This window comes from Xiphias gladius, chromosome 15, assembly GCF_016859285.1.
Source record: "Xiphias gladius isolate SHS-SW01 ecotype Sanya breed wild chromosome 15, ASM1685928v1, whole genome shotgun sequence".
In the NCBI taxonomy this organism is placed as follows: Eukaryota; Metazoa; Chordata; class Actinopteri; order Istiophoriformes; family Xiphiidae; genus Xiphias; species Xiphias gladius.
Window position 1 is genome coordinate 31,816,823 of NC_053414.1, and position 16,903 is coordinate 31,833,725.

The following is a 16,903-nucleotide window of genomic DNA, read 5'->3' on the forward strand; positions in this document are numbered from 1 at the left end:
ACAAAGTTGGAGTGTAGAGTGTATTAGCAAGGTGTGTCACCACGAGCCACCAGAGCAGCTTCAATTGGCATAGGTTCTACAAGTCTCTAGAACTCTACTGGAGGAATGGAACACAATTCTTTCAAAAGATATTCCCTCATTTGGTGTTCTGATGATTCTGGTAGAGAGCACTGTCTAACACGTCAGTCACAATTCTCCCATTGGTGTTCAATTGGGTTGAGATCTGGTGACTGCAAAGGACATAGCATATGATTTGCATAATATTTATACTCATCAAACCATTCAGTGAGCCATCGTGCCCTATGGATGTCCACGGTCTGTATATAATAAATATAATATCAGCCAAATTTGTAATAAAAACAATGATTGCATACAACTATGCACATGTAAGACCTTTTCTACATCTGTGTCAGTCATAAATTGTCTAATTGTCTAACAAAATAAATTCTGTTTCTCTGAATGACCCCACCTCACTATTGTTTCTGCTAACTCACTCAGTTTAATCCAAACTGAAAATACCCCAAGGAAAAGGCTTTTGTGTTTTTTTGTGTGTGTGTGTGTGTATGAGTGTATGTGTTCCCCACACACACACACACACACACACACACACACACACACACACACACACACACACACACACACACACACACACACACACACACACACACACACACACACACACACACACACACACATTCCTCCATAAAACAGTCTTGGATAAACTTGGAGATGAATAGAGACCTCCTGCGTACTACAACCTTTCCATTTCATTAGTGGATGCGCGCGCGCGCGTGTGTGTGTGTATGTCTATGTGTGCATGTTAGTGTTCAGCCTACAGCCCAAAGCCTGTTCAATGACTCTATCGCTCCATCTTTCTCTGGTTCATGCCAAGTTATTTCAGATGAACCTGCTCACACTGTGTACTGGGTTCATGACATTTTCATAAAAACAACTGATGAAGTGATAAAATAAAAGGACTGGAATTTATTTAACTATTTAAGTGTTTTAACTTTCATACATACATACATATATATACTCATTAAAAACGGTACACATTTAGGCATCCCTAATTTTTCCTGCTTTGTATCCCTGTATGATACTAAGCAGGGAAGATTTAGTGTTTTAACAAATTTTGACCATAACAACTAAACCAATAGTAAATATAATATATAAAAGCTTGCAGAGATGTAGGGTACCTGCTGAGGTTTTGCTTCCAGCTATAATAGCACTGAGACTTTGCCAAATGCACCGACAGATCATTATGGTGTATTTAACTCATATTTGTATTTTTTTAACTGAGTGCTCTGAGGATCATAACCAGGCTAATATGTTAATAAAACAGCTTTAATAAATCCCAACTATAAATCATTGCAGAAAGAGAGAAAGGAGAGTAGAAAGGGTCCTGTTCCGTATCATTCTGTATAAATACTTCAAGTAAAGTTCTCTCATGTAAAATACGCAATTAAATCGGAGAACCTGGAAGATACGGAAAAAAAAACCCTTGTTTTGTTCAGAAGTAATGAATTAATTCCAATGGTCATTTCTACAGCTAGGCCTACTGATGTAACAAGACTAGGTTAGAGCCTAGTATATAACTGGACCGCTTCAATATACAATATTTTGATGCATCGAATTCCTAATAAAGCTGTTCTCATTTACATGTTATTCTGTTTCTGTTGTCAGACAATGGAACAAGAATGAAATAGTGACTGGAATGCAGCCCATTAAGACTACATGTTAACTAGCAGTAACTTCCAAACCATTTCCAAGCTGCTGCTCTGCACTGCCAAATTCCTGATTCTGGAACTGTAACATCATCTGACAAAATCACCACATTTACTTGTAAATTGATCATTCAAAGAAAAAGTTAGAAGGTTATTCACCTCAGTGGCTAGCTGCCGTACCGTCAGTTGAATGAGATGCATACAGAGATGTGCCTGTGGAGGGAAGCCCTGACCTCCCGCTCGCGGGCGGTACTGCTGACGCTCTTCTAGAGAAGGTACCTGATGTTTGTCCAAAAAGTTGCGAGATTTATCGCTAGGGTCTTTTCTGAAGAAATGTCACTTAAGGGATGTGAAAAGTTGATAAATTTGGCCACAAAGGTGCTAAGTTGGCAACTCTGTCTATAAAAAGAAAACCCCTTATGACGTAGTAGAAGTGTTTGCACTCGTTCATTTTGAAAGAGCAACAGCCAGTGGGGAAACTCCAACAAACACACAAACACACGGTGTGCTGTAATGCTCTCCACCGCCTAGCACCTGCCTCTCAATCCCATTTGGTCTCCAGAAAAATGGGGAGTATTTTATTTTCACTATTATTTAATTGCCTTAAAATTAGCCCAATGAGAGAATGTAAAAGAATGACTGTTCTGTTCAGGTTTCACACTCTACTCTGTTAATCTGCCACGGTAGTGTACAGACAGTTCTGGAATAACTAAATTTTATCAGTTGGGATCCCCGAGACTACAAAAAGGTTGCTAAATACTGGTATACACCACAGAGTTTAATTTTTTTTAATAATAATATGCTTTATCTAATTACAAAAGGCCATTTTAGGTCCTAGGTGAAAGAACAATTTAGTGAAAACTGCTTTTAATGCTGGCACACTAAACATTTATAACACATTACTTTTTAGATATTACAATACATTTGGCAATGATAGCAATACTGTTCGATTTTAAAAGCAGTGTATATGGTTTGGCAGAGGCTTAATTTAAGTTCTTGTATTGGGCTGGTTTTGAATGGCCATTGTGCTTTTTTTTTTTCACACAGACCTCGCAACCCTGAGTTCAAGTCTGAGAGGTCAGTGTTTCGATCTCCAGAACTGACCACCAGTGTCAACGACCTGCTGTGCAACTATGCTACACATAACTAGGCTGTCCCTGCAGGCTACAACCTGCTTCATGTAGTTGTTAAGCCATGTACAAATGTAACATAATATCTCTGTTGATGTGTATCTCATGGAGTGGATGTAGTTGGAAATCAGGCTAAATGTTAAGTCAAACTCCAGTCGACTTTATTGTCCTGGAAAAACAACTGAAGGACAGTAGAGTTAACATAATTACATTCGTGACCAGATTAGATTAGACCAATAGCATTAGTCTACTGGAACTTTGCAGAAAAGGGACACATGTCCGGTTTATGCTGCTCTGGCCTCTGCTCATTTTCTCAGTTTAATTCTCCTACTCTTACTCATCTAAGTAGCGGGGATCAGCGTGAATCTATGAAAGACAAAAATATATGAGTTCCTTCAGACCTTTCACAATAAAACTACGTTGTGGTTTCATAACATACATCTATAGCCAAACATAGGCCTACGCTATAGAGTCGTAAAACATCTAGTGCAAAACGTAACACAGCTGTGTTTGTAGCAAAACAAAGCAAGACACATTTTGGCCTGTGCAGAAAAGTACATTACTTAACAGATGCAAGAATGAAAAGTTATTCAGAGCTGTAAATACTGTGATTTTAGGCAAAATAGATAATAAATGGAATTATATTTTCTTTAATCAATCACCCCGGTTTTCTTCATTTAATCTTCAAACAAAGGAGTTCCAAAAAAAAAAAAACCCAAATAATTGTTATTGTCATGAGTAGTGTTTGCTTACTATTATATAGAATGAGATATTTAAATGGCTGTCTCAAAAATATAAATATGAGGCTATGATATCTTGAGAAAGTCACCAGATCTTATTCCTTAGTCCTTTACCACCAGATAATAATAGTCAATAACAAAATAATTAATTAATTAGTGATAATTAGATGATGGACCAAAAAAAAATATTAACGCTTAAGGCCATTCAGTTATGATATAGGCCTTGTTACTTATGCTCCACTGTGTTATTAAAGTGTGATTTTTCATTAGCAGCTGAGTGAGTGATAAAGGGGTGAAGGGTTTGTGCTGCTTGTGCGTTTGATGCAATTCCTGTCAGTTGGCGACAGAGGTCAGTAGACAATATCGATTACTCTATGCACTTTTTATAGTTTTCCCCTCAGAAAGGCGGTTTTAGGCTTTTATTTTGAAGGCAGATAATCTGTTTTCCTGAAATTGTGTGCTTTGACGGGTTTACTTGACACAACAGACTTCTCTGACCGGATTTATCTGTTTCCATATGACCGGGCTTACTTTCACAGCGGGGTTCATACTGGAATACTGGACCTTGACAGAAAGACAAAGAAGAGAGAGAGAGGGAGAGAGAGAGACTAAATGAAACAAGGTTACCAGCAGCAGAAGAAGAGGGGAGCGCAGACACCGGGGAGGGTTTTTTAAATATCCATTTCTATGGTTCTCGGCTCATAAACACTTGAGGACTTTATAAACATGCACCTACTGGGAATATCCCTTTTATTAGCATATCTACTCTACACCAACCTCGCCAGCGACTTCAGCTTCAGCGACTATCATGATTACTACGAGGAACAGATGGTAAGTTTGAAAAAAATTACCAGAACTAGTCTGAAGTGAACCTGGATGTCTTTTTGTGTATCTGCTCAGAGCACAGGCCTACATGTGCTTCAGTCTTTCACCTGAGCCTGTCAGTGAGGGGATCCAAGGACCACCAGGGTCCATCATGTTGTTAGATTCAAAAATGTGAATAAAGGCTATAAAGCTCTTTTAAAAACCTTGGTAGTACGCACTTAATCCTAGTCTAAACAGACTGCTTTCACTGTGAATAAGTATAAAATTGAGAAATTATGGACTAATTTATTAAATGGGCACTCTAAAGATTTTACACATAAATTTAGGTTTACTTATCATGAGAGGTATTGGAAAAGTAACCCTCATGATGTCATAGTGATGTTATCAGGGTGAGCACATTTCAAATTTTAACAAAAACTTTGCATTGTGAACTGGTGGTGTGGGGTTTAAGAGAAGTCATCAGTACATAAAATTTGCAGCTGCTGTGAATAGACATTTTTTATGTATCCACAGGTTATTACATAAAGACGGTTTTAACATCAATTTGCTGTATTCTGAATTATTTAACATTTTCAACCAAGAAATTGTACAATTCCCCCACGAATTGTGCCTATATCCCTTTGGCATGTACGTATATACTGAGAAAACACACCAACATAACCAGAACTTGCCCAGAAATTTAATTTATTTACACCTAGCCTACCTACAAACTGTGACTGTTCACCAAGATAATGCAGACAAATCACCAAAAAACTCCCAGAAAAAATGCCCATATCCTTTGGAAATGTATATTAACTTTATGTCAGTAAACTGTTCTCACATGGTCAGATAAATTAATAAATAAATAAATAAAAAATATCCCATCCCCAGATGCTTGCACTTTCTGCCCCTCACTCAGTTTTACCAATTATCTCTATTCACTTCCCAAGTTTTGCTCCCCTGATGTGTGTGTGTGTGTGTGTGTGTGTGTGTGTGTTTGTGTGTGGCTTTGGACAAGTGAAAAGAAAAGGCGCGTTAGTAACAGTCAGCGCTCAGAATGAGTAGCCAAAGCCAGATTTCTGTGAGTGTATTTTTGTAACTGATTGTAATCATCTGTTCTGGTGCGCAGGGTATCATCAAAGGTTTAGCCCAAGCTTTTTCTGCTGAGCCTCTGGATCTAAGAGGTCAGACATCGTTTTTATTTTAAACTAGGCATTTAAAGTTTTACACAAAGAAGGTAACACTGATATTAACTGTCTTTTGTTAAATGGTTATTCTCGATCTGTCAGGGGCTGTAATAACAGTTGGATTGATACATCATTGAAACATACTTTTCTTTAATGTTATGCCAGCACATCAGATTTGAATTGAACTGAATTAACAGAGAAACTGGATGAGAGAGGAAGGGAAACAGTGAGAGAGAGCAGTGAACATTTTCCAAGGAGGAGGATTAGCTTGAGAAAAGAGCCAATGAAGGCAAGTGTCACATAGGTCAAGTGTGTGTGTCTATGTATGTGTGTGTGTGTGTGTGTGTGTGTGTGTGGCTTCCACAGATGTGGGCCTAGAGTAAGGGGGGATAAGTGTTAGGTAGTATCATGCAGCCATTTAATCATAGTAGACTCTGAATTGTGATGATGAGGTTCTCTCTCAGCTCCTATCGCCAGCCTTTAAAGCCCCCGCAGTTATTCTATGGAATTTAAAAAACACCTGCTCATCAATGCTGTCAAGTGTCTAAGGATAAAAAAAAAAAAAAAAACTGAGATAAGGAGATAAAGCAGCAGAGTAGGAATGAGATTTTCAAACGTCATCTAATTTGCTCTCCACACTTGATTTGCTTTTTTCATGCTTCAAATGAGTGGTTCTTTCTGTTTTGTTCAGCTTAATGTAGAAAATATATCAGTATGAAGACCTTTTCCTTAGCCATCCTTTTTTAACTAATTATATGACTGAAACACAGATATTGACAAATGATGTACAGTGGCTTCAGAAATTTTTCAGATTCCTTCAATTTTTGAACACTTTGTGTGGTAGATTAAATTTGAAATGGATAAAACTTTTTGCCCATCAGTCTACACCCAAATCAGTAATTTGTGGAAGCCCAGCCAAGGGGTCTTCTGCAAAGTACTGACTTAAGGGTCTGAACACTTTTGTAAATGAGAGATTTCAGTTTTTGATTTTTAATAAATTTGCAAAAATTCTAAAAACGCGTTTTCACTTTATCATTTTGGAATATTGAGTGTAGATTGATTTGCAAATGTGGCGGGTTATTCATTTAAAATTAAATATACAACACAACAAAGTGTGCAGAAAGTGAAGGGCTCTGAATACTTTTTGAAGCCACTGTATGTCAGCCGTGAACTGTCCATGATGTACTCTGCTTCTTGTCCAGTGTGAGCGAGAATAGGCTCCAGCCCCTAGTCAGAGTGGTTCACTTGCGAAATTATACAGATATTTACCCTGTTAGCATCTAGTCCCAAGGTTGATTGGTTGGTCATTTAATCAATCTATCCATTTACCACTTTGGTCCAGAGTAAACAATCTTCTCAACTACTGAACAGATATCCACGAAATTTTATACGGTTATTCATGGTTCCTAGAGGATAATTCTTAATAGTTATCAAGTGTCTCTATTTGGGCAAGGTAATGTCAAATGTATATTAATTGCAAAATGAATCAGTGCTACACTGGGTGTCTGTGTGCAGTCCATAAACCTGAATAAATCAGGTTAGCTTGACTTAAAAAATATCAATATGAGTTGGCCTGGCTTGGAATAACCCATGTTTGAGTTCTGACAAGGACTGACAGTACTGTATGTACCACATCAAGATGCACATTGAATTCACTACAAAGCTTGTACATGGTTCAGCCTAGATCTTCTCTGACTAATTTGACTTACTACTTTTGGCTTGTTGTGGAGGAAAATTCCCCAGTCAGTCTCTCCAGTGAACCCTGCTGTGTGCCATTTGTCTTCACAACCTTCCAAGCAGTTCCTCTTTGTTTTTTGTTTTTTAAATCATATGTATCTATTACATATCTCCTCTAAGTTTTCATTGGCTTTCAATTTCTAGTTTTCCTCTTGACCTGCGAGATCTTAAACTTGTTTTGCGTCATTGCTATGGGGGCTTTTCTGAGGGTGAACCCTATCAACATACTGGTCCTGCAATAAATAGTATTTCAATGTAACAGTTTTAGTTGGTAATAATAGTACTTTACATAGATCCGTACCTGGAGTACCAGATGAAAGAGCTTTTAGCATACATGGCAATACAGTGAGTGCCAAAAAGTTTAGAAAAACAAAATTGATTGGTGTATGGTGGCTTTTCTGACTCTGTTGGGTGTTTTGGAAGGAGGTTGGAGTTGACTGGCTAAGTGGTAGCGCAAATAAATGAGTTAGTCTTCAACAAAAGGCTGCACGTATTCAGCATGATGGTGGTGTTGTTACCAATTTCAACAGGAACAACCTAAGTGCAGTGGAGGTTTATAGTGGCATAGGCCTACAACTTACAGTATTTTCATTGGCTAACATTTTTTTTTTGTGAAGCGTAAGGCCATCCAAATGACTTATTTTAGCAACACAATGACTAAATGCTTATGTTGAATTTATTTGCACAATACTCATTTCCAGTGTTTTAATTTTTTTTCATTGTACACTCCTGGCAACTATAGCAAAGTTGAAGTACACTGAAAAAGCCAAAAGTGACTAAAAGCCTAAGAAAGAACACAAACCAAGACCTTTGGTGTCAAATTCATGTGTTTTTTTTCATCCAACCATCCACTCCAACCTCTATACAACATTTTGCCCTGGTAGTAAAGGGTCACACCACAACCTGCAGTTTTTTCGACTTAGGGGTAGCTCAACAGGCTGTAAATACAACATTTACATTAAATTACCATATGAAATTGTTATGGGGAACATCTTAGCAAACAGCTGCCTACTGTACATAGCAACATTAGTATTCTGTTTAGGCCATGTTTCAAATCACTTAACAAATGTAAATAAAGCTTCAATCTCTTTTAGCTCTGTTTTGGTCTCCACCAACTCCTGAGGGAAACATCTGGCTTTTAAATGCTAAATATCCCATTCTGTTCACCAGCTAGTTACTAAAGCCCCTTTCAGGCATGCATCCTTTTATAATAATATGATGGAAATTGAACATCTGTCTCATGTCTGAATAAGCACCCTTGTCACTTTTACAATAAAGTTACGATGGCAATCTTACTAGGTTGGACCCAGTAACATTTCTTTATAACCAGCCACATGGTACAAATCTGAACAGAATGCCATCAGCAGCACATGGTGAATGAAATGCATATCTTCTACTGCAATCTTAAATAACTATAATTAATTTATTATTTAAATTTTCATTCAATAAACAATGAAACACTGTGAAAGAGCCTGGGAGAGCCAACGAGAGGTCCTGACTCAGACACAACTGATGTTGAGAGTGTTGTTGATAACACCAGTGCTACCAGTGGAAAATTACTTTGGAGCCCTGAACCATTTAGGGACCGAAGCAAAGTAAACTGCCTTTCTACCCATATACATTAGCTTGTTTAGTGAACAGGTGTTATAATCAGAGCTATTCACCCACATGACACAGAAGCCATTTTGGCTGATGAGAGAGACATGATTCAATGATTCTGCGAGGAAATCTAATATGTAAAACAATAAATTAAGTAGTGTTAACATTTTTCATGGTAAACGTAATATTTGGGTAAATTTTCAGTGTGTGGCTACTTCTGGGGAGCTTTTGGAGATATTTTGGGGCTGTTTTGTTGAGGTTTTTTTAATACAACTTGGCAACCTACTACTGATGCTCAGTACTGTGTCCATCATCAGTCAGTCACAATCAGTCTTTCCATCAACCTAAAATTTGTTACACACATTATGGACATGTTGAAGGAGAGATAATGTGAATTTCCACTCAAAGTGCTTTACACTACATGCCACATTCACCCATTCACACACACATTCAAACAGTGCTTTTCTATACCTACAGCGCTTTCTATACATACGCACACACTCATACACCGATGATACATTGGGAGCAATTTTTTGCCCAAGGACACAATAAAAAACAGCTCAAACAAAAAACAAAACCAAAAAACAGAACACTTCTCTTTTTCTGTGTTTAAAGCCTCACCAACTTAACTGTGATAGGACTAGGAGTAAGAAAAACATGCAAAATGAAACTATTTTGAGTATTATCTTTACAATAATACAATGGACATGAATAAGCTCTGAGGGGTTTTGGAATTACAAAATTGCTATTTAAAGTTTAAAATTAGAAAATTTTAATAATGAGCATAAAAATCCAAGCAGAAAATGTACATAGTCATGAAGTGATCCTTATTAAAGCTTCAGTAACTTTTAAAATCCATCAGTGATACAGCCAGAGAGAGAACATAATGCAGAACAGAAAACGTTAACGTATAAAGTCACATATGTCTGAAAATGCCATTACTTTAACAGAGACATGAAGACAGCAATGTTACACATTCCATGTCTGAAAAAGGGTTTAACTTTGCTCTCCTGTGCTGGACAGACAGCTTCCAGTTGGGTCATCAAAGCTTTGTTACTGAAAACATATGCCTGCTGCTGGTAACGTGGTTGATGAGAGTGGGGAGACCGAACTTAATAGTCAAGTTGCAGATCATAAAAGCAAAACAATGAGCTCAAAGATTCCAAAATGCACCACTGAGCTGAGGGGAACTCTAGAGCTGGATGACAACTCTGTGTGAGTTAGTTGTTAAGAGCAACATCTTACACATTACATAGTCATTAGATCCATTGTTTGCATGAGAAATATTGTTGAAAGCAGTTTTACTATAAGTTTCCTCCAAAATATATTGGCAAATGTAAATTGATTGTATATGAACACATTTACTACTACTATTAGCCGGGGTAGCTGGCTTATGCTGCATTTGAGGCAAAAATGACCTTTGTTAATCTCAAAAGCTGGTTTCATATGACTTTGAAAAATGAGTATTAGAATATTCAGACGTCCTTCTGAAGGTTCTTTTACCTAGTATTATCGCTAACCTTTTTTCAAAGTACATCACTTTTAAAATTAAACTAGTGTTTTTTCTGTCTTCTGCACAGCCATTGGATTCCATTCATTTCATTGTGCTTTGACAATCGACTAGTCGCTAATGTTTATATCTGAGGTAAACGAAACACTATAGCATGGTTTGAAAATTGATTTGCAGGAATGAAAAGTTCACATAATTTTTCAACATGGGTAAAAACATGCAACCATAAAAGAAGTCTCCTTGCATGTGCTGTTATTTCCATCAGTTTTTCCTTGACAAATACAATGATCAGTGAATGTTTGAAATCTGAACTTTTCAAACAGAGGCTGAGCTGTCTGTGTTAACACGCTAGGGATGATTTTTTACTTATGATTTTCCCTCCAGGAAACCTTGATAGAAACTCTGGCCAAGCTGGGATGAAAAACCTTCCTCCAAGTTAAATGTTGCTGTTATCTTTGAAATTCAATGATGGCTTACAGTGATGATGGCTTCTAGCAGGACACTGCTGCTTGTCAGAAAGTTACAACCTTCATGTAATCTGTAGATGACCCTGAACTCTTAAGTAGACAGATGGATGTGGTGAAATACCTGACACAATGCCAGCATCCCTCTCTGCCTCCTCAAGTCTGTCTCAATAGCTCTCTCTTGTTCCCTGTTGGCTTATGTTGTTACACCACTCTTACTTCTTCATGGTGAAGATGACGAAGAAGAGAACAACCTCAATGCTCTTTCTCCCTTACTTTAGTCTTTATCCTGACTCAGTCTCTTTGATCTCTCTTTCTGTTTACTTTCTATCCAACTGCTTCATCGCCGTCTCTCTTCCTCTCCCCCTCCCTGTCTGTCTGTATCTCTTGCCCATATTTCACAACCCCCAGGAGTCTGCACAAGAACATGGTGTGTAATTAACAATAATCTTGAAGGAATTTTCTGTGATTTCTTAGTGGACATTCCAGCTCAATGTGATTGAGCTGATATCACTCATACAAGATTCATACTAGAGTAGACAGAGAGAGCCTTATGAGTCTGCTTGCCCTCTTTATAGCTTTGGTGGTTCAAAAGAAAATACTAACAACATCTTAGGTAGCTATTAAAAAAAGCCTTTAAAGGGATGGACAGGGACAGTGACTGGTAAAGGCTTTAGTAATGGTTTGAGGATTTCTGAAGAATGTAAGATCAGATAATTATAATGAGATATGAAGAATGTAAGAAAGAATTAATCAGCCCATTAAATACAGAAAATAAAGGCTGTGCTCCTGATGAGTCTCTGAAATGTACACTTTCTAGTTAAAGGATGATCATCTGCAGCTTTCCTTCAACAAAAGTGAATGGCCTTGTCTCTGTGTTTCCTTAAAATTTCATTAATTAATATTCCTTTGGAAGTGCCAAGTACTCCACTGTGTTCACCAGCTCACCAGTCTCTAACTTACTAGGCAGGTAGCACGTGACAGAGTTTTCTGAAAACAACTGCCTGCTGCAGCTGGAAACAAAGTTGATGTGAGCAGTGCGACTGAACAAAAACAGTAATGTTGCGGGCCACAAGACCAAAACAAAGAGCAGAAAGGTATTGGATAATAATTCTTTGTGGGTCACTGCAAGCAATCCCTTTCACATTACTAAAGTTATCATTTAACCAATTATTATCATAAAAATATAGATAACTGCAGCTTTAAACGATTGCTTTAACAATTAAACAAGACTATGACTTAAAGTCACAGGTAAAACCCTGTTCACAAAGAAAGCAGCACTCATGGGTGCTGATTCATAGGACTCCAGCAAAAAAATTGCAGGGGCCTCTGGCAATAAAGTTGGGCCTAGCTAAATTTTTGCTGCAATGCAATGCAACACAATGCGAATTGGCCTTGTGGATTACTTTTTAATGTGGAAGCCATGTTTGCACAGTTTACTTACTCTGTCAGAGTGAAAGGTGAAGGCGTTGTCTCCATGGTAACTTTCTGGAATTCTAAAATCCTATTTCATTGTAGTTCTGAACAGCTGTGCATGTTTATTTATATTTAACCAAAAGCACAATCTTTCTCTAACCTTAACCCAAGGGCTTTTGTTGCCTAAACCTAACCACAGACAGGACTCAGGTTGCGAACCCCGGTGACAGCATTGTACACCCGCCATACACCCCAACCACCTCCTGGCGACTCTCCTGCCGTTAATAAGGATCACGTCATTCTTGCTGTACCCTGCACATTGAAAATGACCCTAAAGTGGTACCCAGTGCATTAAAAAATTATGCCAAAAGGGCCCTGACAAACCCTCCGTATGTGACAAGTTGGGAGTGAGAATGTTGTGGCAACCGAATGGTTAAGATTATACCACATAACCGTAACGTCCTCAGTTCGATTCCATCTGGGGACCTTTGTTGCAAGTCACCCCCCTTCTCCTTTTCCTGTCCGTATAACTCCTGTCAATATCAAAAAAAGATAAAATGCCAAAAATAGAATCCCTTTAAATTCACATTAGCATGCTTAAAAACTAAAAACCAACATAGCAATATTTGATCATTGTAAATATTTCAAAATTCAATATAACTAAGCTCCTACCATACTGTTGTGCACACCGAGTAACTGGTCATAAGGTGCATCTGTTGAGACAGGTAAATAGTTACAAGGTCTGATGAAGGCTGGGGCCACAGCTGTGCAAAGCAGGAGGGTATGTCCAATCTCAATCCCTTGTTCACTTACTCACTACTAGTAAGCAGTAAATTGAGATTTCTGATACTTACTAATCATCATCATTTTCTGACAGGTGTAGTATTGCACAATTTTTCACATTTATTTGTTTTACAGAAAGCATGAGTACAACTTTTTTCCCTCCATTTTGGGAATTTTTGATGGCACTCAACAGAGCATATCACACTCAGAATTTAGGCACTCAAACAAAATGGCTGAGGATAAATATAGATAACTATATAGTAAATAGGAAATGATTTCAGATACAGCCCTAGTGTCTCATTTCTCCTAATTGAGCTTTCACATGGCATTCACAGAAATTATGACTTGTCATTTCAGGAAAAGCAGAGGTGCAACCAATAACATTAATTATGGCTCTGTTTCATCAGAGTGTGCCACTTCCAATGCCTCAACACTAGGACACTTAAATGGATTGAAGCCACTGTCAATGGCCTTAGTTACACCTGTGTTTGAAAAGTCATAATTTCAGCCAGGAAGAACGGTATACTGTCTCTTTTCCTTTTCACTTTGTAGTTAAGATGCAAGGAAGGCATGCAACAAAGAGGTACGAGGAAAGATGATTTATGATTTAGTGGAATGAGATGTCCTTTTCTTTCAGGCAATGCCAATTACTGATGATAGGTGCATAACTAGATCAGCTGTTATTGGGCTTTAACTGGTGAGTAGTGAAATGTTGCTTTGGAGATTGTATTTGCACAGATAATGTGACGGTATTGATTTTTTTCCTCATATACAAATTGCAGTGTAAATGGTTAATGGACAATGGTTAATGGACTGCATATATATATATATATATATATATAGCTTTTACTAGTCGTATTGACCACTCAAAGTGCTTGCCACATTCACCCATTCACACATACATCCATACAACACTTTCTATGCAAACAGCGCTTTGTATATACACACATACACACACACACTCAGATGATTCATCGGAGACAATCTCGGGTTCAGTATCTTGCGGGACAGTTTGACATGCGGACTGGAAGAGCCGGCGATCGAACCACCGACCTTCAGGTTAGTGGCTAACTCCTGAACCACAGCCACTCCCGGTGTGTGAGGATTGCATCCTAAAAACAGTATTTTGCAGTGAAATGGCCTTTATTTGAGGGTTTATGGAAAACTGAATGGAGCAAAGCACAGATATTTTTAAATGAGAACCTGTTCATGACCTAAGACTGGGCTGAAGGTTCACCTTCCTGCAGAACAATGACCCTAAGCACACAGACAACGCTGGAGTGGCTTAGGGAAAACTATCTGAATGTCCTTGAGTGGCACAGTCAGAGCGCTGACTTGAACCCAGTCCAACATGGAGAGACCTGAAAATGGTTTTCCACTGGTGGACCCCATCCAACCTCACAGAGGATCTGCAGAGAAGAATGGCAGAAACTACCCAAATCCAGGTCTGCAAAGCTTGTAGTGACATACCCAAGAAGACTCAAGCCTTTAATTGCTTGCAAAAATGCTTCAACTAAGTACTGAGTAAATGATCTGAATACTTATGTCAATGTGATTTTTTTTTTTGCAAAAATTTCTGAAATTCGGTTTTTGCTTTGTCATTATGGTGTATTGAGTGTAGATTCATGAGGGGAAAAAAAGAATTTAAATGATTTTAAAATAAGGCTGCAACATAATAAAATGTGAAAAAAGTGGTCCGAATACTTACTTAATATAGTGTATTCTGATAAAACTCAAAGGACAGCTGCTTAGAGCGGTTCTTACTGATTGCTTACAGTGGATCATATAAATTGGACACCATTATCAGATCATTTGTAGTGCTTATGTAAATACTTAAATGAGAACTATCCCATTATATGCAAAGGGAATAAACACTGGTCAATGTAATCACATCTTTTTCTTAAAGATACTAATTAATTTACAGCAATGATTACCCAATAAACTACCATTTATCTGATATGTTTTTAGGCACTGCTGCCCTGACTCTTACATCTGTACTGTTTACTGTTATATTTGTAGTGGTATTTTTGTACTGAAATGACCCAATTTGCACATGGGGGTTGTTAACAATGTAATCTAATTTAATTTTATCTAATCTACTCTAATCATTTCATTTTTCTTACATCTCTGAAATTCTCCATTGTCTCTCCTGGTCTTTCTCAAACTGCACCTTGCTCTCTTCCATATTAAGTATAAAACATTTTTTATACTTCTGTAAAGAGTTGCAGATCTCTCTCTCTCTCTTCCTATGTGTGTGTGTCTTTGGTGTATGAACAGCTGGTTTAATACTCAGAGAAAAAGAAGAATCAGTAGGCAGTTAAAATTGAAAAGTGTTTCAAATTGACTTCTTTGCAATGCATATATGTGTGTATGCATGTGTGGCCCATACATCTGTACTTAAATCTATGTGTGTGTATATGACCATTTGTGAACATTTGTGTACTGTATGTGTCTATGAGTAGATTTATTTGAGCAGAGGATCTCCTGACCTTGAAGTCTTTGTGTCACAGTATGTGTCAGGATCCTGCACGTGTCAAATTTAGCAAGCCTATAGCAGCCCCACCCTTGCAATGATCTGTGTTAGAACGGACACACTTTGAAGTCAAAGTTACCAGAAATTATCTTTAAATCAATTCCGGAAACAACCTGACCCATTGATGTTGACCTGCGACCTGCCCGTATTCTAATAAGCTTAGAGCTGCTGCTGGGAAGTAGCAGGTAAATGCTAGGGGAGCCAGGGTACTGTAGGGATGCACAAGAAGGAATGAAATACATTTCAAAAGTAATTAAATTAACTGTAAATACATTAGTTGTATTGCAGAGGGAAAAGCCCTCTCCATGTTTTATATGGATTATGTTTGTTTATGTTTCTACTGCTGAGACCAACTTGATGGCAGAGGTGCACATTCACATCTCTCTGTCCAAAAGCGTTAAAATCACTGTTTCAAAAATAAAACAGTTTTATAATCTGACAATGCTATAGATAAGGTTGGATTAGGTTTGGGCAAAAGTACTTTGGTTATACTAATAACCACATGGTTAACATTAGGGAACAATCATCGTCATTGTTAAACAAAACCAACATTGAGTGTTGGTAGGAAATGGGAAGTGAACAGTGGTCTCCTATGTAAAAGTTACACATTTTGTCTTTTTTTGTTTTGGGGCCCTAAAACACAGTCACACTACTCCCTCCTTTGCTACTGATTGATAAGTGTTATAATTCCTATGGCAGCTAGAGGACTTTGTCACTCAAACAAAAACAAATGCTGTTTGACTTTGAAGGAAAGTCTCTGAATCATCATACAGCAGCAGCTGTGTGCATTGCAGGTGAAAAACAATGCAGTGTTCTTTCCAGTGCTTTATACAAGTAGCCAAGTTCCAGAGCTCTGAATGACCACATCTCCAGTTTCGTTAGGTGATATCAACAAGTCTTGTGTTGTGTTCATTGATGACTATTTTCTACCACATTCTACCAATCAGAGCTTTGTATCTGGGATTAAGAAGGGGGATGTTATATTCCTACATAACTAGCTAGGTACATGAAAAAAGCGAGTAAAAAATTGCCACTAAATGGCAAAAAGCATGGATACTGATGCAGCTACAGGTTGTTTCAAGTCAACTTCCAGAAATAACAACTTTGATTATTTAAATTATACATTTTTTCAGTTTTACAAGAAAAATATTAACTGCTCTTAACAACCTCTCCTACAGCTTCTGCTTTGAATTAAATGGACATGGAAATGGTTAGGTTAGGGAATTTTGGTTAGGTTAGGGACTAATTAGTGTCAAACATAACAACATAATCACTC

At 37.8% G+C, this 16,903-nt stretch overlaps 1 protein-coding gene across 5 annotated transcripts in view; it reads left to right on the plus strand.

The window, feature by feature from the left end:
* Window positions 1-4,101: 4,101 nt before the first annotated feature.
* Window positions 4,102-16,903, plus strand: part of vegfc (vascular endothelial growth factor c) — a 154,015-nt gene continuing 141,213 nt past the window's right edge. For all 5 annotated transcript variants that reach the window (XM_040145216.1, XM_040145219.1, XM_040145220.1 and 2 more), the window contains exon 1: window positions 4,102-4,425. In XM_040145216.1, the coding sequence (XP_040001150.1) occupies window positions 4,321-4,425 (105 nt within the window). In that variant the 5' untranslated portion in view covers window positions 4,102-4,320. The remainder of the gene's footprint in view (window positions 4,426-16,903) is intronic.